This window comes from Canis lupus, chromosome 32, assembly GCF_048164855.1.
Source record: "Canis lupus baileyi chromosome 32, mCanLup2.hap1, whole genome shotgun sequence".
Taxonomy (NCBI): Eukaryota; Metazoa; Chordata; class Mammalia; order Carnivora; family Canidae; genus Canis; species Canis lupus.
The window spans coordinates 28,746,229-28,771,843 of NC_132869.1; the positions used below are offsets into that span (position 1 = coordinate 28,746,229).

A 25,615-nucleotide genomic window follows, 5' to 3' on the forward strand; every position below is an offset into this window, starting at 1 on the left:
TCCCTCAGCAAATGGAAATGAATTATTTTTTTAAAAGTACTGTACTACAGACCAGTACTTCCCAAACTTTAGTATGCAAACCAATCACTTGAAGATCTTGTAAAAATTCAGATTCTAATATAGTAGGTCTGGGAAGGTGCCCAGAATTCTGCATTTCTAATAAGGTCAAGGTTGCAGGTGATGTCAGGGCTACTGACCCGTGGACCACACTTTGAGTAGCAAGGTTCTACTAGCCCATTTTTTGGAGACAAAATGTGAGCTAGAAAACTATGTACAAGGAAACTCAAAACCCAAGAAAAAAGAATAAAAACAAGGCAAGTGTTCCATTAGAAGCTGAAGTTTTATTATAGGATAACAGTACATAAAGCACATCTAAAATTGATGTGTTCAATGCACTTTTAATAAAGGTAATGTAATATTAAAGGTACAGTTTCTAAGTACAATATAACAACATTCATATTAGAATGAAAATTGGAGTATTTAAAAGACAACATTAAATCTCTCTTTTTTTTACAGCTTGTATTTACAAAATGAATCAAAATATTTTTTTTTAAATTGAGGACTCAATAAAATAACAAACAGCTGGAAATAAGCAGACTACTGTAAGAGTGAATTGAAAAGAAAACCCAATGTAAGTGAAAAGTTGGATGATCCTCTAATAAAGATCATTAGCAAAGTTTTAGTACAATACTATTTTTAGGATTTCCATAAATGGCTTGCATTTTTAGTGTGGCAGAAAAGGAGTTTTTACATACTGTACACAAAACAGACAGCATATATTTATAGGTACAGTATTACTGTTTCCAAACTTGCATGTATATTTACAGAAGGCTGAGTTTGTTACTCACAGAGTTTTGTGAAATTTGTGTGCTTAATCTTCAAGACCTACACACAATTAGAATCAGCATTTCATGTGGTCGTTTTAAATGTGGCTTTAATACTTGGTTGTAGAAGAAAGTGTTAACCATAAGGCTTGACGTACTTTATAAATTTACCCCCAAAAAAATCCCAAGAAAAAATTTTAATTTGGGCACACTTGTCATTTAACAATTATCAAATGCTGACATGTGCTGGCCATTGTGTAGACACAAAGAGATACAATCTCTACTTTCAGGAAGTTTAGGATACTAAGTGGTGCTTAAAAAACAAAAACAAAAACAAAACAGGTTTCAATCTCTAAGTGAAGCAATAAGGAATGACATGATTTGTATTAAAGAGATTTCTCCCTAAACTGTAGCCAATTCTCTTTAAAAGGTTAACTATTAGCATTCGCTCTCATTAACCACATGATTGCATTTATAATTAAGGTAACAGCAACTCTTCCATAAAAATGGAAAATGTCTAGAATTGTGGGTAAATATGCAGTGCATGGAAGCCAATAACCATGGCTTGAGAATTTATCACCTTCAATTACAAAAAGTGCAGTAAACAGAAACATTTGCTCTATATTTATAAATTGCTCAAAAATCTTTGCTAAAGATCTTACAAATTCAGTAATATTACAGAACAATTCTAATCAATATTTAATAAGGTTAACTACATCCTTAGTTAGATATTTGATATACTTTTGATTTTTAACAATGCCAATAAGTCTTGGGAGAATAGGTGAAAGAGTTTAACTAAGCTCATTGTTAGATGACTTGTAAAATGAAGGTCTTTCACTCACAGTTCATGGAACTGGTTGAGGTCAGATTAAAACAGAACATCCCTTGTCAAATTTGCTCTATGGCCCGTGCTCTGCCATGATACTGGATATCTCCAAGCTTCTCATGGCTCAGGTAGGAGGGGAAACACTTATTCTGCCATCAAGCCACCAAGGATATTTTATATAATGCCTAAATAGGAGCTAAGTACACAACTCAGTCAGGTGCCAATAACATGATTCCTTAGTAAGAAAAAAAAAGTATTACTCCATTAAACTAGAGTGTTTTTTTAGGATCTTGAAGGCCTGGAAAATTATTTTTTCAGCTCAGGAGATATGGTATAAAGCCAAGTAGCAAACATAAAGTAAATGCTAAGAAGTTTTCATATATCCATATTTATAAACAAATTCACCCTATAGATGTCAAATATCCATACTAAGGAAGTAATTTTATCCTAATTAAATACACTCTAGAATAATTTATATAATGATATTATGTATTTAAAGAGAAAAGCGTGTCCCAAATCCAGCACTCTGATACAGCTGCCAGTTGGGAACAGGTAGATATATATATATATGTATATATATACAAATATATAGTTATACTCAGTGAAATTAACAAGACCCAAAGGTGGTATTGTCTAGGAATAAAAGGGATTTTTTTGTTGTTGTTCACAAAAGTAACTTATCTAGCACCACACATCAGAAAAACACAAAAATAGCACACTCTAGTTCTAAACAGCTATGTCTAAAATAGATTATATAGTAAAACCAGTATTATACAGCATATTGTGGATTTGATAAACAGATAAATATTTGCACTGAGTAGGCTGTTTATAATATAACATTTTCTTATCTATACAGAATGAAAGCCAAAAAGTTAACTGTATAGAGATGTGCAGAACAACATTAAATATTATGACTTAAAAGCAGGGACCAAGGTAAATTTGAAAGAAGAGTAAGAGAGAAAATGTTTACAGGCCATTACAAGTTCTTAAGTTAATAGTAAATAAGGAATCAATTGCTCAAGTTGAAGAAAGCAGTAAACAAGAGATTGCATTTACATGCAGATGTCTAAAATTTGTATTTTTTTAAGTCTATGCACAAAAGTCATTTGTTTTATTGCTTGACATTCAGTTATGGCTAGATTATTTAACCTATTTTTTTTTTTTTTGTACTTTGGAAACAAGAATATTGTTAAAGGTGCCATAAAAATGGACAACATTGAAAACGGTTTGCAAATAAACCACCTAACACTGCAGTTCTTTATACATATTAAAAGCCTTGTCTGGGGTTTGTCATATGTTAAATATATTTAAACTGGGAAAATATGTTGTAGCTTGAAGCCTCCCATTGGCCCAAACATCCAATACAAAAACACATCTCCACAAAAGGAGCAAGCAGACAGAACAGGTACATTTAAAGAAGCAGCCAGCTAATGTCCTAATGTTTAAAAATTTACCACTGTTTTATATGAGATTTCAAACCACTGTGGATATAAGAAGAGAATTTTGGATTCAGGAAGATGTGTACAGTACATACGAATTTTTTTTGTGTGAAATCATATTCACTATATTGCTCAAGAATTATCTGCATTTACATATGCAATCTGTTCAATAATAACCAAGTTCCTAGAAATAGTTTTCATCCACAATAAAGTCATAATGAGTGAGAAGGGAAACACACAGACACTGGAGAGAATTCAGTTGCTCTTAGAGAACAACAGCATGGAACATGAGGGCGTATGCAGTGTGTCAAAGCTCACAGCAAGCTGTCTTTCATTAGTTCTTAGAAGGAAAAAAGCCAAAGAAAATGTGGCGAACACACTACATGTAAACGGCGAACACGGATTCTGTAGGCATCTATTTAAAATATTCATAGTCGCTTTTTAACACAAGACTCCATGTTATATTGCATTGCTGAAAAAGCATTGTTTTTATTTGGATTGAATATTTTGTCATTGGTTTGTAAATAAGTAAATGACTGAATGAATGTATTTATTGCTCTAAGATCGGAGGGTCTGGTTAAACACAGAGATCCCTCCATCTATGACATCTCCTTAGTATAAAGCCAGGCTTCTGGATTATTTTAAAAATTATTCTGAGAGCCTGACAAAACTGGTCGGTCATACTTAAAGAAACAAGCAACCTCTCCGGAAGTGAAACCGATTGCTTTGGAAAGACATTTTCTTCAGCCTCCTCATGTCTTAAGAATAAACAATAATAGGAAGGCCTCTTGAATTGAATCTGGTGGAACCACTTTCCTAATACTAGTGTTTAGGGATAGAATGAAAACTCATATCGTAGACTGTTGGCAATAGGTCAAGACTTACTATTGCAATTACATTTCTGTTAATCTGATCCACAGTATAAAGTTGTTTCTATAGGGTTCTGTTGTATCATATCTTTATAAGTAAGACATGGCAATCACGTTATAGTATGTGAAAATGTTAATAACCTGTGTCTGTGTATGTATGTACATGTTGTATGTATATGTATATGTGTATGTATGTATATGTATGGTGTATATATGTATAGGTGTGTGTATGTATGTATATATATATATATGTTGAGAGAGAAGGAGAGAGGGGTTTCTGCCATTTTCCATAGTCTTCATTATCAAAAAACAAGAAGGTCAAAGTTTCTTCTTCATTTAAACGACATGGAAAGTTTCCCCAAATTATACTCCGCTATGGTTGTAAGAAATTATGGAAAGCTCCTTCTGAATGTGTATTCCAGGTAAGGAAGAATCAAAGCCAACAATATACTGAGGTTCACTGACATTATGAAAATACATGGAAACATGAAAATGAAACTATATTGCAAAAATGTCAAATATAACCCTAAAAGCTGATTCATGGTGCTGTTATATAGGTGGGTTTTGTCTGTCTTTAAACATTAGCTCTTGTATTAATTCAACAGATGAAAACTATAAAAGTAGAAGTAAAAGAGCTGTGAAACATAAAGGGATTTGGGGGTTTGCTTTTAGAGGAGAACACAATGAAAATAACAGTTATTTGTTGGCATTTGAAAAAAATGTGTTGAAATTTTCACCTCTTTCACTGCACTGATAGGCAGAGCTCTCATCTCATTATAGTCTTAGACAATTTTTTGCATACTATGTAGAATTTGAAAGTTTCTAATATATAATGCTATGAATTTATCATGAATATTTTAATTATCAGAGGAAGTCAATGGAGTATGTAGGATTGCACATGAAGTGATGCTCTCTGTCAGTACACTGCCTATTAATTTACCTTGTGAACATACTGGCATAACTTTATACTGCTTTGGAAGCTATTCAACACTTTTAACCACACAAGACTGAAGAACACATATATTTTGAACTCAACAAAATGAGACAATAGTGAAGAGTTTACACACACACACAGAGTTCTACACAGTTCACTTGTGCCTTGAGGGATAGTATTATTATCACTATTATTAATAATAAAAAACACAATTTGTCCCAGTAATACTGGCCACCCTGTTTGAAGAGTTTTAGAAGATCCCTGAGCACATTGTTTCTGACTCTTAACCCCGACTCCAAAGTGATAGGGCTTCTATTGTTGATATCAAGATGGATTGTCATTCACAGTAAGTCAATCATAAGGTGCTTATTTACCCTTTTTTTTTTCACCAATCAGCACAAAGAACTGTCAGAAAATAACTTTTTATTATTATTATTATTATCTTAAAATAATAGCACTGGAAGGACACATGATTTAAACAATCAATGTTTGAAAACAGTGGCTTTAGGATTATTATCTGGCTGCCCCTCAACAATAACAAGTGATTCAATCGACATTCCTTAGCCAAAAACAAAAGGCAAAAAAACCAAAAACAAAAACAAAAACCAAAAAACCAAAACTGTACAAATATGTATTTTTTCCCTGAGGGATCAAGGTACACCCGCAAGTGCTCTATGTACATATTGCACTAGAGAGGAATGAAGAACATGTGCAAAAAAGCAACAATGAGAGAAGCTTACATCCTACTTAAACCTTTTCATTAAAGATTCTACTACGTTGTTTTGCATTTTGGAATGTCGGAACACAAACAGCTATTCCTTAGTCTAAAACTAAAAACACATATTTCTACTATGGCACATTCAATGAAATAAAAAGTTTTCCAAAGACAGATAGACAAATTCCATCAAGAAAATAATACAAAGTTTGTTTGTTTGTATTTTTTTTTTTAGAAAATTACATTACTTTCTTTCTTTGTTTCACATTACAAAATCTTTTTTTTTTCTTTACACAAATCACATTTTATTGCAGGAATATTTCAAGTGCCATCAAATATTTATAGAAGGGTTAAAAAAATAGAAGTCTCTCTAAAGTGGTCCAGACAAGGCTTTGTATAGAATAAATCTTTTTTTTTTCCCATCTTCTAGTTTTGATTTAAGTATTTTGAATACATTTTCTTTTCCATTGACACTTAGTAGCCTAGAAGCGGTCTGACACACGCACATCATACACACAAAAACCACACACACACACACACACACATACACACACACTCCCTCCTCACCTGGCCCTCAGCCCACCCCCATACGCTCACAGAGATCTGGGTATCCACACTATAAAGAACAACCAAACTTAGAAGCAGTGTCTTAAGTTATATTTTCCTTAAGTTAGGAAGGGTGAATTAGGATGCTGAAGACTTTTCAAAAAATCCATAGCTTTAACGCAAATTAGGATGCTGAACACTTAAAAAAAATCCATAGCTTTAACACAATTTGCAAACTGTCCAAAAAAGCACTTTCATCTGCACTTTTGTTTTCATTGTGAACAAGGCCAGGTTCTTCAGAATATAATACAACCATCTGACACCATTGTAACCAAAGGTATTTGGGCTTTGTACAAAAGCCTTATGTACCCTATGTGAAAAAAACTGTATAAAAGGCATTATAGCAGCCGGGATAACAATGATGTGATTCCAATCTTTGAAAGACTATTGGATATTTAAGTATAGGAAACTTTAATTATAAGAAATCTTAAGCATAATTGTTCTGTATCACCAAGTAGTTTGTGTCATTACACAAAAATTACTATAATAACAGAATAAAAATGCAAAGTTTTTCACATCCTTTTCTATACTTCATTTTTTAAACTGAATTTATTGTTTAACTTCAGATCCCAACTTTGATCCAAATAATAGTTGTTCCCTCTGTGCACCGAGCACACCTGTCCTGCTCTGTTCCTACACTGTTGATGTATTTTGCTCTTAAAGTCCTCACCTTGCTTTTCTTTCAGAAAGACCTGATAGCAGCATCATGTCAATGTATATTGGTTTATTCTAAAAGCAATGTCACCATGGTGTGACTACTACTGGGATTAAGCATCTTTTTTTTTTTTTTTTTTTTCATTTGGTACATGCAAAATCCTTTCTGGGAAAAGGAATTTCTTTTAAGCTCAACATTATGCTCTCTCTCACCCTTAGAGAAGTTCAATTAGTTCTTAATCGTTTCGCAAATGGACACTGGAATTAGGTTTAGTTGCTCTTTAATGCGCTAGCACCTGAGGCTGGTCATATTCAGAAAGCTTTGGTTAAAAAGAAGTTAATATACTTTAATAAAACCATCCCCAAATTTAGTGAATCAGAATGACAAAAAACAAAAATCAGACCAAAATAAAAACACACCACCACCCTCCCACCAGGAGAAACAACAGGGAAAAAAAATGGACAAATAAATAACTAAGCTTGGTACTCTTTTCAGAGTATAAATACTATTGATCATTAAAGGAACTATGCTTATTTAAATTAAAAATTTGATTTAACCCTTCCTGCCCAAATATAAATACTATATGCTGATAGTTAACCTCTCTATATAAACACTCACATAAAGTTTAATATACTTGTAAGAAATTTAAGTAAATATTACTCTCGTCTTCTATTTATGGTTAAACCCTTTTACAATGTTTTTGAAAAAAAAATTAAGATGTTATTTAGGCTTCATACACACTTATGTGTGAATAATTCCTTCCTCTTTTCCAAGTCCCTCAGGAAACAAATCAGAAAATCAGTGGAGTTAAAGCCAGAATAGAGGGCTCTGGGAAGCCCGTGCTGTGATCCACATGACATTAGGAGCCACAGTTCCTAGGGAAGATTCAAGAGGACCCTGGTGGTAGAGACACTTTCTTTGCTATAAAGGGCTGCCTGGAAACTCCCACCTTTGCGCTATGGGAAGATGTTCCCTTTCCTGTATAAACATGGTCTTTCAGACCCAAAGTCTGAGTCCCACCCCAACTGATGAAAATCATCTTCGAAATGCCTACATTTCCAAAGGGCACTTATTTTTAAAACATGCACACTTGTGTATCAGATTGTTCATTTTCCCTTCTAATAATTCCATTGGGAATTATTAAAATAAAAAAGCCCCCCAAACATGAAATAAAACAAAAACATTCAATATTTCTCACCTGAACACAAAAGCCAAACAATCTTCTAAATATTTAATAAAATAAATTACAGTCCACAGTTTTCTAGTGAAGATAAATACAAGAGTAAATGTTTGCGGCTAGCATCAACTTCACTTTAAATGCTTAAAATATTTAATATTTAAATAAGAGAAACCAGTTCAGTGTTGCATATCTCCCCTTGTCCTTCTATCTACTGTCTGTGAAATATGGAGAGCAATATTCTAGAAATATAGCATCTAGAAGCAGCTCGTCTAGAACTAGTTCACTCTGAGATACACTCTTAGAATTCCTAGATTATACCAAGAACATAACCATTCACAATTAAATGCTTCATGTCCTCACATGGGGAGTGTGTGTTTGCTCCAGATATGATCTTTGGGTCCTTCTTATAATAAAAGCTGAATTCCCAATGAATATTTGGGTTACTGATTTGTTCTCCAAGCATAAGAATTACAAGTTGAGACGGAGTCCATATAACTACTGAATTTGTGAAATGAGCCTCCCCTCCTTCCTCCCCTTGCCTCCTTGAGGTGACATTTAAAAAACTTAGAAAAAAAAAATGTGCATGATGGTATGAGTCCATAGCACCAATCGATCATTCCACTTTGTATGAAGCATAAACACATCTATCCTTAAACTTACCCAAAGCAAAGTATAATTTAGGGAGAGTTCCGTTTCTAATTCCGAATAAAGTGTAGAAGAAAAAAAAAAAGAATCCGTATCGTGATTTCTAGATATGACCAGCCAGTCTTTTAAGAGTAATTTGTAAACAGCAGCATAAATACCTCCCGACGTACTTTCCAAGCCTTCTCAGTTAAACTTGTGTTTCTGGTGCACATGCGACGCGACAGTGAACACGCTAGCATTTAATTTAAAGAAAAAGGTGCAAAATGAAAGTGCCTTATCAATTCAACAGGAAAAGCTACACCAGTAACTACATTTTATATTAATTAAAACAATATATAAACAATATCTCTTTTAGCTATATATAGTCTTCATGCCCATTTACCCTGTAATATATTATAATGCTATTGTTGCTAGTGCTATGGACCCTTTTCATGCCATCCTGCTGACTGGCAATGATCGGTGAGAAAAAATAAAAACTTCCTTCATGAGACAAAGAGCAAGTTGTGCAAAGTCACGCCGCCACCTCCATTATGCACACCAGTCACCGATTATTGCTGGACTCTCTGTGGTTATGACCGCTTGGTGACTCTGCGGAAAGTCTGTGGGCAGTGAGCTACGAGAAAAGGAAATGCTCCGACTTTAGTACCCTCCTCCAGTTGTAAACAGAGGTCAATGATCAAGAAGTAGAGACAGAAAAAGGGTCCATTTCTGTAGGCATAATGGAAATCATATGCATGAGAAAAACAAGTTCAACTTTTATTTGTTTTCATTGTTTCCCCTCCTTTGCCTGACCCCGATCACCAAAAGATGTGCAGTGTGTTGGCGCTCCAGGTCTGTGCAGGGCCATATAAAGTGTCTCGGTTAATTTTGTTGTGGTGGTTTTTCATGTTTGTACTTCAGACATTCTAGAAGTGCTTAGGTGACACATTTACCCATCAATTTGCATTGCTGGCTCAAATTCTGAAGTGAACAACTCCTTGTATAATGGAGGAAAATGAAGTCGCACAATGTCTGGGTATATTGCTTTAAATGCCATTAGCTTTTCTGTATGTCGTCCACATAAGGCTCTTAATGTAGACACCTTGCATATTAACTGTAAGTGGAAGAAAAGACACGTTGTGAGGAGAGAACAGACACAAGCATCAAAATTCAGGGAATCTGGAAGATGTTTAGCCCGTTGTTTACAAAGGCGAAACACTGGAAGCAACTTACATGTTCTTCCAATAGGAAGATTGGTTAAAAACAAGTGTTAGGCATATCATAGAATACCAGGTATAGATTAAATACAATTTTTTGGGACAATTTTGAAGACAAATAATAGAATGACCTGAGAGGATGTTCATGAGCAGAAGTGGCAAAGTTGAGATAAGAAGCCAAGCCTCTCACCTCCTTCTCTTATTCCAACATGCTCTCTGCTCTCCCATCCCCACCCCTGCTCTCTACAGCTCTGGAGAAAAAAGACATCTGGTGCCAGAGAAGAAGACATGGAGGCAGTCATGGGCAGGCGAGGTCACTGCAACTAGAGATGATGGCATCCCCTACGTATTTTTTGCAGAACCAGTACTAGCCAACTCCAATGAAAACAAGTTTCTTTTGGAAAGACCTTTGCCTGTACAAAGCAATTTTGGGTCTGAGTATAAGGCTCAGAAGAAAGAATCATCAGAAGACCTGGGTGGAAGTCTCTGCATTGACCATTTCCCAGTTGAAGACAATACAACAGCTTGAAACGATGCTTTTTATACTCCAAAAGTACTGTGCAAATGATATATTATCTCTACCAGAATAATCCTAAGAAACATATTTGATAGATCTTGTCCATGGGTTAGGTGCTCTCTATAATGAAAGAACCTCATTGTATCCTTGCATTGGGGCAAAAAGATGGAGAAGAAGGTAAGGGTCTGGAGAGTTCTTCTATTTTCCATTCCTGCCTCAATCTCTCATTGAATGGGTACAAAATAAAAACAAAACAGGAATTAACCCCCAACTTCCCCTCTCTGACTTAACCCTAGCTATCAGGATAAAAGAAAAGAAAGCAGGAAGAAAAACCCAAACCTCTCAAATCCATCTTAATAAGATGTGAACAATAAAATACATGAAATAGTCTAAAAAAATAATAGGGCTTATTTTTCAAAGACCAAATACATATTTCCATCACTAGCACTGAGGGATATTAGCATACTTTAAATTGACATCCTAATTATATTTTTATTGCAAAAGGTAATAATTAGCAAAAATGAGGCCTTATGCTTTGAATACAGGGTAGTAATGGGAAATTGATGAAGAAAATACAAAAGTCACTTTCTGTTGATTACTAATGAATGTAATGGAAATAGAACTAATATTAGAAGATGTGATTATCCTGCTTGTTTAGTCCTTTAAAACTTCTTCCTTCTAAATTCAAAGATTCCTCTCTAATTTATATCAACGCAGAACATTAACTCTGCTCTATATACAACTTAGGAGGACTTCCAGAATGTGTCAATGCTTAAAAAAAAAAAAAAAAAAAAATTCCATCATTGCCCTGTTATTGCAAGACACTTCACAACCAGTGATAGTAAGTAGAACATAACCTGAATTTTGGCTCAACCAAATTTTTTGAAATGGATATTTCTTTCTCTTTCAGTAGCCTAATTGCTTATGGATACGTTCAGGGGCTGGTAAGATGACTTATAATGGTGGCTGACAGCAAGATCTGTGGTGAGGGATAGATTAGGCTATGCCAGCTGGACACCTTTCCCTCTTACCTTTGTAAGTATTCCATCTTCTCGGTGATTCTTCTGCAGGACGTGTTGAAGAGCTAGCTGAATTTTCTGTTGCAGTTTTTCAATTTTTACCTTTTCCTGCAGCCACGAGCGATCTACACACGAAGAATGATTATTTCTTAGTATTCCTCCTACGTGGTTTCAGGACACCCCAGTTCCTTAGGACTCTTATACACAGATTATTATACCACAACTCAGAGTTAGAGAACAATAGGCCAGTTTTAATCCTTGTTCAAAATCTGCTCCTAAAGCAGTGGAACACTGATCTACAACAGTACAGTGATAAAGCTTTCCATTTTTACTGATGCTTAAGGGAAGGGAAGAGTCTTCCCCTTCCAAAAGGATAGCTATTTAAACCTAAGGCATATACAAGGGCAAATGAAACCACCTTGGACATTCAAATCTTTCTAATAATTACATTTCTGGGTAAAATACTCAGAGCAATCCTGCTAGCCTTTCTGGCAAATATGAAAATTGCTTTTAATCCAAGGCAACTAAAATTGTCAAGAGAATTCCAAATGACTTAAGTGTTGTTAATTTAGTCTTTATGTGTAAAAGTTCCAAACAGAAGACAGTAAATTTGCAAAACAGATTATCCCAAGAGGCAGTACTAGTTGAAAACATAGATTAAATTCAGATAAACTTGTGGATGACATCCAAATGAATCTTAAGAAAAAGTAGGATATCTTAAAAACCATGTTATCTTGGGAGATTTGTGTTAAGAAGGGTAACCCTACTCTACCAGAGCATTTCTCATGATATCAGGAGGTTAATTATGGACTGGGTTTTACTCAGTTCTCATTTATTAAGATTTTATCAGAATGGCATGAGGTCTTCTTAAACATGTACATGTATGTGTGTGGGGGAAGGTTGCTATTTGATAAAACTTAGATTTAATAAGGTGGCAACCTCTCTTGGTAACACCTGAAAAGTCTACAGTCATTAAAAGTTATGTATCTTGTAAGAATTCTTTACCTGGACAATTTTTAAACCATTTCTTTGTTATTTGATAATCTTACCTGCCGACATTAGTACAAATGCGGAAAATAATGCAATTTCATCTTCAGTCAGGTGCATAGAACATAAACTCTTTCCAAATTCAAATACAAAGCTAATAAAGTCTTCACAACCTGCCAAAGTTAAAGACAGTTTGGGATTTTGGTTATTACCCTAGGAGAAAAATATGGAGTAAGGCGAGGAGGGATCTAATAATTTAAGAACCAAGGGGATAGGGATCCCTGGGTGGCGCAGCGGTTTAGCCCCTGCCTTTGGCCCAGGGTGCGATCCTGGAGTCCCAGGATCGAGTCCCGCGTCGGGCTCCTGGCATGGAGTCTGCTTCTCCCTCTGCCTGTGTCTTTGCCCCTCTCTCTCTCTCTTTCTCTCTCTCATGAATAAATGGATAAATAAATCTTAGAAAGAAAACAAAACAAGGGGATAGTAACATTTCTACAACTTAACAGTTTGAAATCTTAAAAAAAGAAGAATCATTTAGCTATCATCACCTTCACTATAATCCTGACCATTTAAAATAACGAGAGTGGACTTTTGTGGCAAGGTTAGTATATTATCAGGTACCACTCTAAGAGGTTTTCTTTGGGTAACTTATTTCTTCACAACAGCTCTATGAGGGAGGTATTATTATTACCCCCGTTTTAGATGTGAGGAAACAGAAAAATTATGTACTTAAGGTTATACAGGTAGGAAGTAACAGCCTGAAATTAAAAACCAGGCTGCCTGAATTCAGAACCCACAATCTTAACCAACAGAATTAAAAGAATTAAACGGCTACAATCCAACTGAGATGTTACATTCACTGATTTTTTTGTTTTCTACTCTATTTGATCTAAACCACTCTTAAAAATGATAACAAATGACACATTCTGGTGGTAAAATCATTATACCTTTTACAAAACTGAAAACACTTTTCTGAATGTGAAAGTCTCATAACATAATCCATAATCCATCCTCAAAAGATTGGTTAAGTTTGGGGGTGCCTGGGTGGCTCAGTCGGTTAAGTGTCTGCCTTCAGCTCAGGTCAGGATCTTAGGATCCTGGGATCCAGCCCCAAGTTGGGGCTCCCTGCTCAGTGGGGAGTCTGCTGCTCCCTCTCCTTCTGTTCCTCCCTCTTGCTTATGCTCACTTTATTTGTCTCAAATAAATAAATAAAATCTTTTTAAAAAAATGGTTAAGTTTGGTATCCACTCTTTCAGATTTGCATATTATGTATATGTATTTAAACTAATGGGCTTTCCTAAAGTATATGGCCTTTGGTCATTTAACTGTTTTTAAAATCACCTAACAACTTTATCTTGGATACTGTTTTGTTCTTCTTGATTATATTCCACTTTATTTAAATTCCAGAAATCCAAAATAATTTTTATAGTATATGTCACTTTCACTTAGCTATGCTTTATTTCTCTGATATCCACATTTCATTCTTACTAATGGTTGTTATTGAGAAGTACAGAAGGGCAGACATTTAGCTCTTTGCTTGATTTTATGTATCAAATCACATCTTCTAGTTTATCTGAATAACTTATCCTAGGAAAATCTGGTTCTTAAAACCTGGAAGGGAACTGGAAGGTTAGACCATATAAATTTCTTCGATCACCGACTAGATCCAACGAAAACGCTAAACTTTTAAATGTAATATAGACAAAGAGCATTTGAGCTGTGTGAATTTCCTGCAGTGACTATAAAGTAACAGAAGTATAAAATCCTTTAATTTTTGTTTCCAAATAACAGCTTCCCTTCTGTTCAGTGAGCTCTTTGGCGGGGCTCCCACATTTTCCTACAGCCCTGATGTAAAAGAGCACCCAGATTTCCTTACCCAAGGATTTGAAGACGTCGGGGCTAGCATATTTCCCATCAAAGTACACGGTGTTGTTCTGAGAGTCGAAGGCACGGCACATTCTGATAAACACCACCTCTAGAGAACCTAAGTGAAGGCAGAAATGGTGTGGATTATCTTCTCGTGGTGAATATTAATCTATTGTGAAGGCACTAATGTAGAGACCCCTTTCTGATTCAGCACAGCGGGGCTGTATGCAGTGGAGCCAGGGGCTTTCTGTCACACCAGCTCTCTATTTAAAGGGACCCAGTTCACCAGTGTAATTAAAGATTCATGCTGAAGCTAATGGAGGCTGTAGTCCTGAAGAGAGATGGAGTTACAAATTACTTCTCTGGCAATCTTCTGTCTTGCTAACAGAATCTATCTAAGTTGCCAGGAAAACGTATGGATTCACATTTATTAAAACAAACCAAAACACCAGGGGTGGCCCTTTGAGTTCCACAAATAACATTCCTAACAACTCGCTGTTCCCTCCCGAGAGTCTGGTGCAGTAGAAACAAACACAGGTGACGGTAAGATGGGAGAATGTGAGTGCCCTTCAAATTAATCGTTTCACTTAGAGGAGAAGCAAAATGGAGGGAATGTTTCCCCACAGATAGCTCAAAAACCTTTAAAAGGACTCTGTTTCTGCTAAAAGAAACCCAAGCTATTATCACTGGAGAAAAACTGTTCCCGACACCTTCCTTACCAAGCATTTCTTTAATAAGCGGGTGAAAGCAGGTTAGGAAGAGATCTCAAAATTCACTTGCAAAGCACATACCTGCTTTGAGAAGCACAATTTGATCATTTTGACACAGTTCCATAAATCCATCAATGCGTTTGGCAAACTCCACCACATACTGTATAGCTTCCGTAATTTTGATGGCACACAATTGCCACATCACCTCCCGCTGCTGTAAGAGGAGTGAAGCACATTAGCAGTCACGGTTACCCATGCCCCAGACACAGTTTAACTGTTCCTATTTTATAAAAAAATCCTTCTTTGGAAATGGATTAAAAAAAGCTAGAGGATTAAAAATGAACACTCGGGTGATAATGATTGCTTCCAAGTCCCTTCCTGTCTCCTCCAATTTTTCTTTTTACCATTTTGGTGGCAAAGGGACAGGGAAAAGATATTATGAGCAGGTGAAAACATGAGTCAGGAAAGCAACACATGCCACTCTCTACCCTTGGGCCTCGGAGAGTAGCAAAGTAGGAACTTCTTTTGAGCAATCATTTTACCTTGGGGGAATTTAACGCTACTTTACTGGAGGAAGGGAAGAAAAGGGGAGTCAATCATTTATCGTGCACCTGCTTTGAGCTAGATGCTTTATGACATCATTGTCTTGTTTCATCTCCCCATTTTCCATAAATGGACATAAATTCTCATAGAGGTTTCACAGCTAGGAGGTGTTGGAGCTGGGATTCAAATCCCAGCATCTCTGACTCTCAATCCTATTTCGCATGCCTTGCGATTTCTTACTGCTTTCTGCTTTCCCTTTGCAACACTGGCTGGCTGCTGGTATTACCTGCTTTCTCAAAGGTAAATAATGTGATGTTTTGTTATTCTCTAACCTATTCTGTTTAATTGCTTCTACATACCCACTTCCTAATTTAGTTTTAGGGTAACCTAGATCTGTTACATTGCTCACTTGTTCCCTCAATCTTAGTTTGACTGTTTTCACCGATATGAGGGGGTGAAGGAAACACTGAATTAGGAGGTAGGAGTCCTGGTCTAGTCCCGATATTTTCACTCATTCTGCCAAGGGATATGAATTTCCTCATATGTAAAATGAAAGGGAGGATTAGCCTGGATAATCTCTGTCGTCCTTCCTAGGCCTACATCTCTATAATTATTGGGGAAAACCACAGCATTTCCCTTTACTAAAGCAGAATGGGTAACTGAAGCTTCCCCTTTTCCGGCTTTGCCCTCCCATTCTGGTGGGAAATCTTCCACTGTGATATCAGGACAAATCTCAATTCATTCAGGCTTTTGGACACTGCTTCATCCAGCCCCCACTGACAAATGATAGGAGATATGTGTATAGTCATAGGTATAATAGAATTTGTTATTGCTAGAATTTCACACACTTGCACCTCAGTAAGACAACAAAGCCCCAAGTATATGATCATCTCTAGAAGAAAGATTTTAAAGAGAAATCTGATATCTGATGAAAGACATTCATTCTCTAGTCTGTATTCTTAGTCAGATCTCCTGCATAAACACCCTTCCCACTATTGCCTCAATCCTGGGTAAAATTCTTCAGCGTGTACCTTGTTTTGGTAGCTCTCTATCTCCTCCTGCAGAAAGGTCTGCCACGTTATCTGCTGGAGCTCTTCTCTCAAGTATTGGCAAGTTTCCAGATGTGATTTAGATATATTCTGTGCAAGGTGTTCTAAAGAGAAAACAGGAGATCACAAACATGAAAAGCCAAGCTCTTCTCCAGATGATCAGGGTTTTCTCTGCCTAATATTTGGTTTAAAAAGTAACAAGTACAAAGCAACACACTGAGCCAGTTTTATTTATCTTTAGATTTTTAAATAAGCAATTTGGAACTATTCTGTATTTTGGAACATGAAGATGAAGAACAGGCAAAGCCAATACTTAGCAATAAATCTTGGTGACCTCAGAGACCCTCCTGACCTTGACTTTACACCAATATCTGGGAATGAACAATTATAAGCCTGGGTAGGTGTGGGAAATGACTGACACAGCTTCTTCTTGGCATTTTTATGAAGACACACCTGCTGTGTACGTTGACCTGGAGAGGATTACTCTCCCAAGATTAGGCAATGGTATGCTTTTGTGAAAATGGTTACTTATTTCTTTTATTTTTCCAGCAAATAGCACAAAAAGCATTACTGAGAGCCTATTATGTCACTAAATATAGGGTGGTGGTTAAGAGGTGGACTCTGGCACCAGACTGCCTGTGTTTGAAACTCAGCTCTTATGCCTACTAGCTGTATGATCTCGGGTAAATTAATCAACCTCTCTGTGCTTTGGTTTCTACATTTGCTAAGTGAGGAAAACAGTACCTACTTCACAGGGCTTGTGAGAATTAAGTGAGTTCAACACTCAGAGCAGGGAGGATTACATAGTATGCACTACATAAACATTTGTTCTTTTTAAAATTTTTTATAAACATTTGTTCTTCTTGTACTGGAGAGTAAGTAGTTTGAGGATATTAAAAGAAACAGATGCCAAAGAAGTTTCTCTAGGAACTCATAATCTGGTGAACATGTATGGACATGCCGACAAAGGACAACTCAAGATCTTAGACAATAAAGCATCAGGTTGGATTATATCAGAAGAGAAAAAAAGAGAGAAAAAGAAACAGAGAGGAAAGAGAGGTCCTCTCATGGAAGGGAGAGATGAAAAGAGTTAGAGGATGCTTCTTGGCAGGAGAGGACCACCTGGAGTGGACCCTGAAGGCAGGGGAGGCCTTGGCAGGCAGAGGCCAGCAGTGTGAAGAGGTGAGCTGGTTCCACATTCAAGGGATGACAGATGAAGGAGAAAATGATGGCCTTTACAGAGGACAGGCAGATGCAATAAAGTGATAGTATCAAAACAGAAACGTGAGTAGGTTAAGGTCCACATTCTGGAGAATTTCAAATATTAGGATTAAGGGTTTGGACCCGCTTAACAAAAGGAGTCAGTGGAATTCTCAAGGGGAAGCTGACACGTTGAGGGAGTGTCATGATTGGTGTCATGACCGGTGAACTGGAGCAGAGACTGGAGCCCAAGGCAGCAGTGAAAGGCTGCTGCTGGCCACACCTGAGGGACTACGAGCCTGAAGTAGGTTGGTCATAAACGTTACGGAAGGGAAGGGCAATGGAAGCATTTAAAGGGACTGACAAGATTCTATGAATATGAAACCATGTCCAAGAGTGATCTCTTGCCAGGGTCTTGGTTATATAACAGGAAAGCCATTTAAAAGGAAGGTGCTGAATGAAAACTTGGCAACATGAATAAGAGGGTCTGTGGAAATGTGTTAGTGCTCTTAGCAAATAGCATCAGACTTGTTTGTGTAAAAATAGAGTGAGTTCACCACCAAAATGAAGCTTGAAACTAGAATCTCCCTAGAGACACTGGAATACAATAAATCTTAACAGCTCTATTTGGCAACACAGACATGAACACAACATAAATAAATACCATGAAAATAAAACATAAACAGAAGAAAAAAATTCAAGGGGAGAAAGAAACAGTGAGCCACCAAAAGAGGGAGAAGCCAGTAAGTTATGTGACTTAGGATCATTGATGCTTGTGAAGAGAAGAGGGGAGTAAAGACAAAAACAACGAGGAGTTAGAAACAAAAAAATAAATGTGTAAACAGTGAGCCAAATCTCTCAGATATGAGAAAAAAATGAAGATGAAGTGCTTGCCAGGGAAGCTGGGGATCCTATGAGGTGATGAATGGGAAGAGGCTCATAGTATTCCCTTCCAGATCATGCTTCTTTTCCAATTAATAGGTCAGCATCTTGCTTCACTTCATCCTAAAAATTGTTTCCACCCATCCCTATCTATCCAGGCCCAGCATTCCGAAGCCGGACAAGGAATGGCGTAATGTACACATTGAACCAGTAGAGGGCAGTGGCTGCATTCTCACCAACTGCATTTGATTACGATTCACAGTTGATTTGGCAAGTTTAAGATTTCAGACACTTTACTATTTTTAAATCTCCATTTCAGCAAAGGACAATATGGTCAGACTGAGTAAAAGTTAAGTTAGTGTGGTCTCTCAGAGAAACACTCTGGAATAGTGAAATACTGTGGAACTAGGAGTTAGGAGACCTGGTTTCTGGTCTGGCCTCAGCAGATAACTCACTTTGTGACGGGCAAGTCAGTTCACCTTCTCACCCTCAGCTGTGTTTCTTCAACACAGCTAAGGTCTAAGAACTTCATATGGAAAATGCTGACTTCTGAGTTAGCCATAGATTTTCATTTAGACATCATCTGGTCCAACTTTTCCTCAGTTTATAGATAATAACACCATTAATAATGATGATAATGGTGAATAGCATTTACTATGTGCTAGCTCCATCTAACTTATCTATACACATATATTCTGAATATATATATTTTTTAATCTTCATAACAATCCTAGGAGGAAGGTGCCGGTATTATCTCCCTTTTACAGATGATGAAACCAAGTGAGGTTAAGTGACTTTTCCAAGGTATCATAGCTGGCAAGTGATTCAAATACACACAGTTTGGTGCCAGTCTGTGCTCTTAATCTTTATATTCTATGAGTAGGGAAACTGCAGCTAGCAGACTTATACTGGGTTGTACAACCTATAGCAAAACTAGTAACACAAAACATATAAGCTGACTTCTTGACTAGTGCTTTGTCTCTTTTGCTTTAGTCATCAATTATAGTGACATGTGCAGTTTGCTTTTTTTTTTTTTTTTTTTAGTGAAACAAGGTTGTTTATCTGGAATGTATAATTCAGGTACTAATTGTATATCAAGGACAAAATATCCTAGCCAGGAATGCAGATATATTTCCACTAAAAATAATGGATTGTACATACCATTATTGAAAGATACAGCTGAGGTTAGGATATGTCACTTTCCAATTCATTTTTGAACTATATAATTGGTTTCATTTGTCTAAAATCTGACTACAATGAAGTCAAGGTTGTTAGTTGAAAAGGTAGTAAGACTGGAATCACTATATTGTACATCTGAATCTAATAAAACACTGTATGTTAACTATACTGGAATTAAAGAAAAAAAGATAGCAGGACTTAAGGCCCCAAAGGAAATATCAAGGAACCCCAGATAGTTTTGAAGAAAGAAAACCGAAGTCTTTGTCCACTTCTATGTTACTCAATTCTTCCAACTATTTTGTACATGTAAATGGGAAAGGAGATCAGAACCCAATTATATTCTTTTCCAGCAAATTCTTAATTTAGTTTTTGGTTTGGGACTAATCCTAGTGATGAATTAATTTTACTTATCCTGGAAAAAAAATGCCAGAATGCATGTGAAAAGCCCCTAATTTAAGAGAGCATGGAACACATACGAGGGCACGGGGCTCCCAGGCTGCAGTGGAAGGTGACAGCTGTGGAAGAGGACACTGATGAGGGGACACAGGGGTCACTTGCTTTGTCATTTCTGGTGCCCCTCAGGTATTAGTGTGTGTTTAGCCAAAGTGTCATATTTAAGGGCGATGCTTTGGCGAAATCCTATGGATTTATTTTAGGGCTGACTGTTTGACAAGCAAACAGGACAGATTGACTAGTATTTATGATAAGGTAGAAGCAAACTGAAAGTGAGCCAGGTCATTTTTCATGATATCATGTCAGCTTTCAATCAAATCCTTATTCATTTCTGAAAATTTTACTTTCATTACAGTTCTGCTTAAGTCTCAGCCAACCAAGATTTCACGACAAAAAACGGAAGGTTTTTGTTCTAGTTCAAGAAAAAAATATCAAACCTACCTCTGCTCAGCTTGGCTTCTAGTTCAGAGGTTCCTCTGTTAATCAAAAGAGCTGCAATACACCTTTAATGCTGTTCAGTGGTTAAAGACCTAGCTTAAAATGTCCCTGCTCTTGAGGATTTAAATTTAGACCCATAAAGAGGTGCTTGTGTAAAAACCGTAAAGAACATTCAATTTGTTCTATTTGGAGAAAGATTTTACTGGAAATATAAATTTCACTTAAAAATGTTTTATGGGGTACAGAGGTGGAGAAACCATCTAAAGAACACAACCGTTATTTCTGTGAACTAAGGATGTCTGTGCTCAAGTCAGAACCTGCTGGTTCTTTTCCATCTGAAGTCTTCATTCTCTCCTCGTGTTAAGTTAGTCACCTCCACAGCAACTAATTGAAATATCCCAAAGGACTTTGTGTGAGGAATCACAGGGAGGAGCACATCAGATTCTAAAACCACAAAGTTTCTTATCAAAGTTTCTCTAAGAATAGCGTTGCACCTGAAAATCGATGAAATACTATAACAGGGGTTGTTAACACAACTTCCTCGAAATGGCAAGTCCTCCGGTGTCTGTGTTATCAACATTTCTAGGTCACATCTCCCAAAAAGCAACAATGTCACACGGGAATGAGGAGATGACAAATTTGCTTGTTGGTCTATTTGTTTTTACATGGTGAGTTTTCTATGAAATATATCAGTTTTATCACCAATATCCATCACCAAACCATTTTGGCAAATGAAGTCAATTTCCCTTTAACATTCATAGAATACATCAGGGTTGCAAAACCTCGATGCCTACAGGAGCTGGGGAGTGATATCAAATAGGAAAACATATAAAGGTGTTAGGGCCGAACTGGTACCAATTAGTTGTGGCCAATCACAAATGCTGGTTCAGCAAAACTAGATCATTTTCTCCCCTCTCACAAGAAGCTGAAAATCTGAACTCTGAGGCAGGATTGTCTAGGCTTAAAATTTTAGCAACCAATTTGAAACTTTTTAAAAAGTCTGCGCTGGTCAAAAAAATGCATATGGACAAGCACAGTGTGTGGGCTGCCAGTTTTACAACTTTAGATGTAAAGCAACATCTGGAATATAACGAAAGGAAATAATGAACGAAGCCAATGGGGCCATTCCCTGAGTTTACAGTTTCTGTGGAATTTAAAGACGGCTTCAAGTTCACTCTGCCCATCTGTGCTATTAACAGGTCAATGTATATTTTGGATATGTGATGGGAAGCAGTGGACAACCACAAGCCAGGGGGCAGGGTGGAACTTTGAAGTGGCCCAAATAGTCAAGGTGAACTGTTCTTCTAGCACCATTTTAATAACATAACTCATTAGAAGGTAGTCAAACATATTCCATTTACTTGAAAGGGCACGAGTAAAGCATTGCAATGGACACAAGGAGGCCTTTACCTAATTCTGCCATGGACACAGTTGGGGAAGTCTCTCCGTTGGTGAAAGAACAGTAGGGAAAGAAGCCTGATGCTGGTGTGTAGTCACATATTGGTTCTGGTTTGATTCCATTGATATCAAGACCTGACTGGTCTGGGGAAGGCTGTATGTCCAGGTAGAAGCTGCTGACGGCGGAGTCCGCCTTGCTGCCCTCGGGGGTGTGCCCGTCGATGTAGTTGCTGAGGTCCTCGTGAAGCTCGGTGAGCCCGTTGGCCGAGATGTTGTAGGTGGGAGTCAGCGGCTCGGCCTCTCCCGGCTGCTGTTGGTGATCTCGCTGCTGCTGCTGCATCCGGTGCTTTTGTACTTCTGCGTACAAGCTGTCTCTTTGCTTTTTTGACATTCGGCCAAATTTTACAGCTGGAAGAGAAAAGCCAGACCATACCATATACAATATGCTTTTCTTTATTATTCTCTCCAGCATGCTTTAGGGGCTCCTTTTAAGTCTCAGATAATCTCAATCAAAAACTACATCACTGCAAAATAAGGACGTGGTCCAGAGGTGAAAATGGTCCCACACCCCACACAGGCTTGCTCCACAGCCCAGAGGAGCTAAGTTTCAGAAACAGACCGAGGACTGGAGGAAGGGCAATGACCACTTATGTTTTCCTGCTGTCACATAACCCTAAGCTCAGTGGGAACCACTGATGTATGACTTAATGGGCTTGTTCATTCTCTGCCCATGCCACTTGCCTAGACCACCTCTTTCTCTTCCCAGGGTTCAGACCGACGTGCAGGGATGCAGACTCACAGGGGTACATCGAGGCACAAGCAGCCAAACCTCACCTTTCATTCATTTCACTCATTCATTCGTTTCTTCCCAGTCAAGCAGCCGAATCTGGGGCTTTGCCGAGACCTCAACTGCTGAGACTGGATGAGGCCCCTTTGCAATTTCCTCAATTATATCTGAGTCTACCTGACCTCAGAAGCTCCCTCCCTTCCTCTGAGTCACAGTCATCCCCGTGGAACCCTTGGGCCCACCTTTAAGTGACTTTCTGCTTTACCCTCAAGTAAAAAGAGTTATCAGAATTTTTGGAAGGGCAAACATTGTGTAAGATCCCTGTTGGGCAAATTTGTGTTTGCAGTGTTTCTCCTTGTGATGTATCCCCATATTTAGAGTAGAACAGGGAGTGTACTAACTTTCCAGTTCACTCAGAATCCCAAATGATCTTTCCTAAAACACCAGATAATTGACAAAAGAAACCTTTTGATTTCCTGGTCTCAACTCTCCCACTAGCCCATTTTTCTCAACCCAATTCTGTGTAAGCAGATGAAGCCTCTACTGGAGGGACTAAATTCTCCTAATTGATTATGGTTACATTTATAGCTGACTAGGTAGATGAATTCATCCATTTGACCATCATTATAATTCTATGAATCTAGGGGCAGGAGGCAAGATAGATGGAAGTGAAGTTGGGAACCAGGACCAACCAACCACCTGGGTCAGCTGATAGATTTGTTTCCTGCCAAGGATGACGTGCTGTCCCTTTACACAGAGGGAACAAATGGCTGGGAGTCTGGTCAATTTCCAGTTTCCATGGCTGGAAACAAACCTGGGGCTGGTTAGGCAGCAATTAGGCTGCTCTGATCTCTGGGTTCCAGGCCTGTCATTGTACGAGCCCCAGTATTCGCATCAAGCCCATAACATATGTGTGGCCACTTCTGTGCAAAATCTCCAAGAGGCATACTGAAGGGATACTTTTTTTTTTTTTTATTAAGAATACTCCAGAATACCCAGAGGGATTAATAACCATAAGTGAAACTCATTTTGCTGTGACTCTGAATTGTGTTTTAACTTTTGCCTTAACATTAACAAGAGTAATTATACTATCCTGTAAGTGAAATGAAAGGATCAGTTGTTGAGAAAATGCACATGCAATTTGTGATCCTGGCTTACAAGTTTACAAGAGATATACCTGGCTTTGTGAGTGTAGTGCCACAGAAAGATGAAATCTGCAGAGCTGCATATCACCGGAATTTCTGAGTATTTAAGTTCCGTGACTTGCATCTTCCCAATGCCCCAAACTTTATTTTTGTTCATACCTATTTTAAGTGGCCATCCTGTGCACCACTACTGACGTACATCACAACTCGTGCCTGGGCTGGTCTGCAGGCCCCAAGAACATCTGATTATGGGGAAGACAGGCTTTTGGAATGCCTGCCCAGCCTTCTGAAATATTTCCACAGGCTGAAATTCCATTGGAAGAGATATTTCTTTCAAGGGGATCTCTTAGGAGAGCCAGCCAGCCTGTATATTCGTAAAAGTCCCTAAAATGTACCCGCTATACTTTCTGCCCAGTTTCCTTGTATAAGAATAACTGTCTTGAAATCTGGTGTTGATTATTCAGTGCACTTAAGATAGTTTTCCAGGAAGATCTTGAAATGTTTTGCAAATGAATGATAGATGGCCTCTATTTCTTAAAATAGCTTCTTTTAAGGAAAAGAACATTTGTCATTGAGCCATGCTTTGCACTATTTTCACACATTCTGTAGGTACAAATACATGACTTGTCCTTTTGTTTTGAGACATATTTGGATTTGCTGTTTGATTTCTTATTTGGTCCACTGCTTGTGGAGTAGTGTGTTGTATAGTTTTTATGTATTAAATATTTACGTTGTAGATTTTCCAGCTTTGTTTTATTGTTGATCTTTCGTTTTGTACCATTGTGGTTGGAAAATATACATGCTGTGATTTCGGTCTTCTTAAATTTATAATATTTGTTATGTCTCTTTTTTATGTGACTTAGCCAGGGGATTGTTCCTTATGTACTTAAAGAAAACGTGTATTCTATTTTTCTTGGATGGAATATCTTACATATATCCTATAGAAGCATGTATTCTGAAATATGCCCTAAGTAAAAAATGTTCTTGTTGGAAAAAGAAATAACTTTAACTGAGGATACTCTTTTAAAATAAAGCATACCAGGGGGGAGGGAGTCTGGAGGCCGGGTGAAATAGCTGATGAGGGATTAAGGAGTATATGGAAATGTTAAATCATCATATTGTACACCTGAAATTAATATTACACTGTATGTTAACTACACTGGAATTAAAATTTAAAAAACTTAATTTAAAAATTTAAACCCCCCCAAATATAGGACTTTGAGTGATTCAAAATATTCAGTTAACATAAAAGCTAATTCATTCCAACTGCCAATAAGCTTTACTAATTACTGTAAAGCACTAACAATTAGCCTTAACAATTAGCTCTGGCTTGTATTTCTTACTGGGGAAAATGCCTGTAAGAGGTATATTTATTAAGGCCCTCAGATGACATGCACCATCAATCAACTTATTAACCTGTAATGTCTTGAATGTCAAAAATCCAAAGGTGTTCTGACCACACAGATGCTCCTTCTCCATGCCACCCTCACTCCCCAGCTGACTCCAATGCCTTATGGAGGAGGAAGTAGCTGTTGTGGAATCTGCAAAGCCTCCAG

The 25,615-nt window shown here is 37.4% G+C and overlaps 1 protein-coding gene across 2 annotated transcripts in view; it reads right to left on the reverse strand.

Annotated features, from left to right (window-relative positions):
- Positions 1 to 321: 321 nt before the first annotated feature.
- The window catches only part of RORA (RAR related orphan receptor A), a 710,690-nt gene continuing 685,396 nt past the window's right edge, over positions 322 to 25,615 (reverse strand). For both annotated transcript variants that reach the window (XM_072808955.1, XM_072808956.1), the window contains 7 exons: positions 22,140 to 22,535; positions 16,560 to 16,681; positions 15,067 to 15,199; positions 14,286 to 14,393; positions 12,475 to 12,585; positions 11,438 to 11,550; positions 322 to 9,786 (listed from right to left, as the gene is read on the reverse strand). In XM_072808955.1, coding sequence (XP_072665056.1) covers positions 9,622 to 9,786; positions 11,438 to 11,550; positions 12,475 to 12,585; positions 14,286 to 14,393; positions 15,067 to 15,199; positions 16,560 to 16,681; positions 22,140 to 22,535 — 1,148 coding nt within the window. In that variant the 3' untranslated portion in view covers positions 322 to 9,621. The remainder of the gene's footprint in view (positions 9,787 to 11,437; positions 11,551 to 12,474; positions 12,586 to 14,285; positions 14,394 to 15,066; positions 15,200 to 16,559; positions 16,682 to 22,139; positions 22,536 to 25,615) is intronic.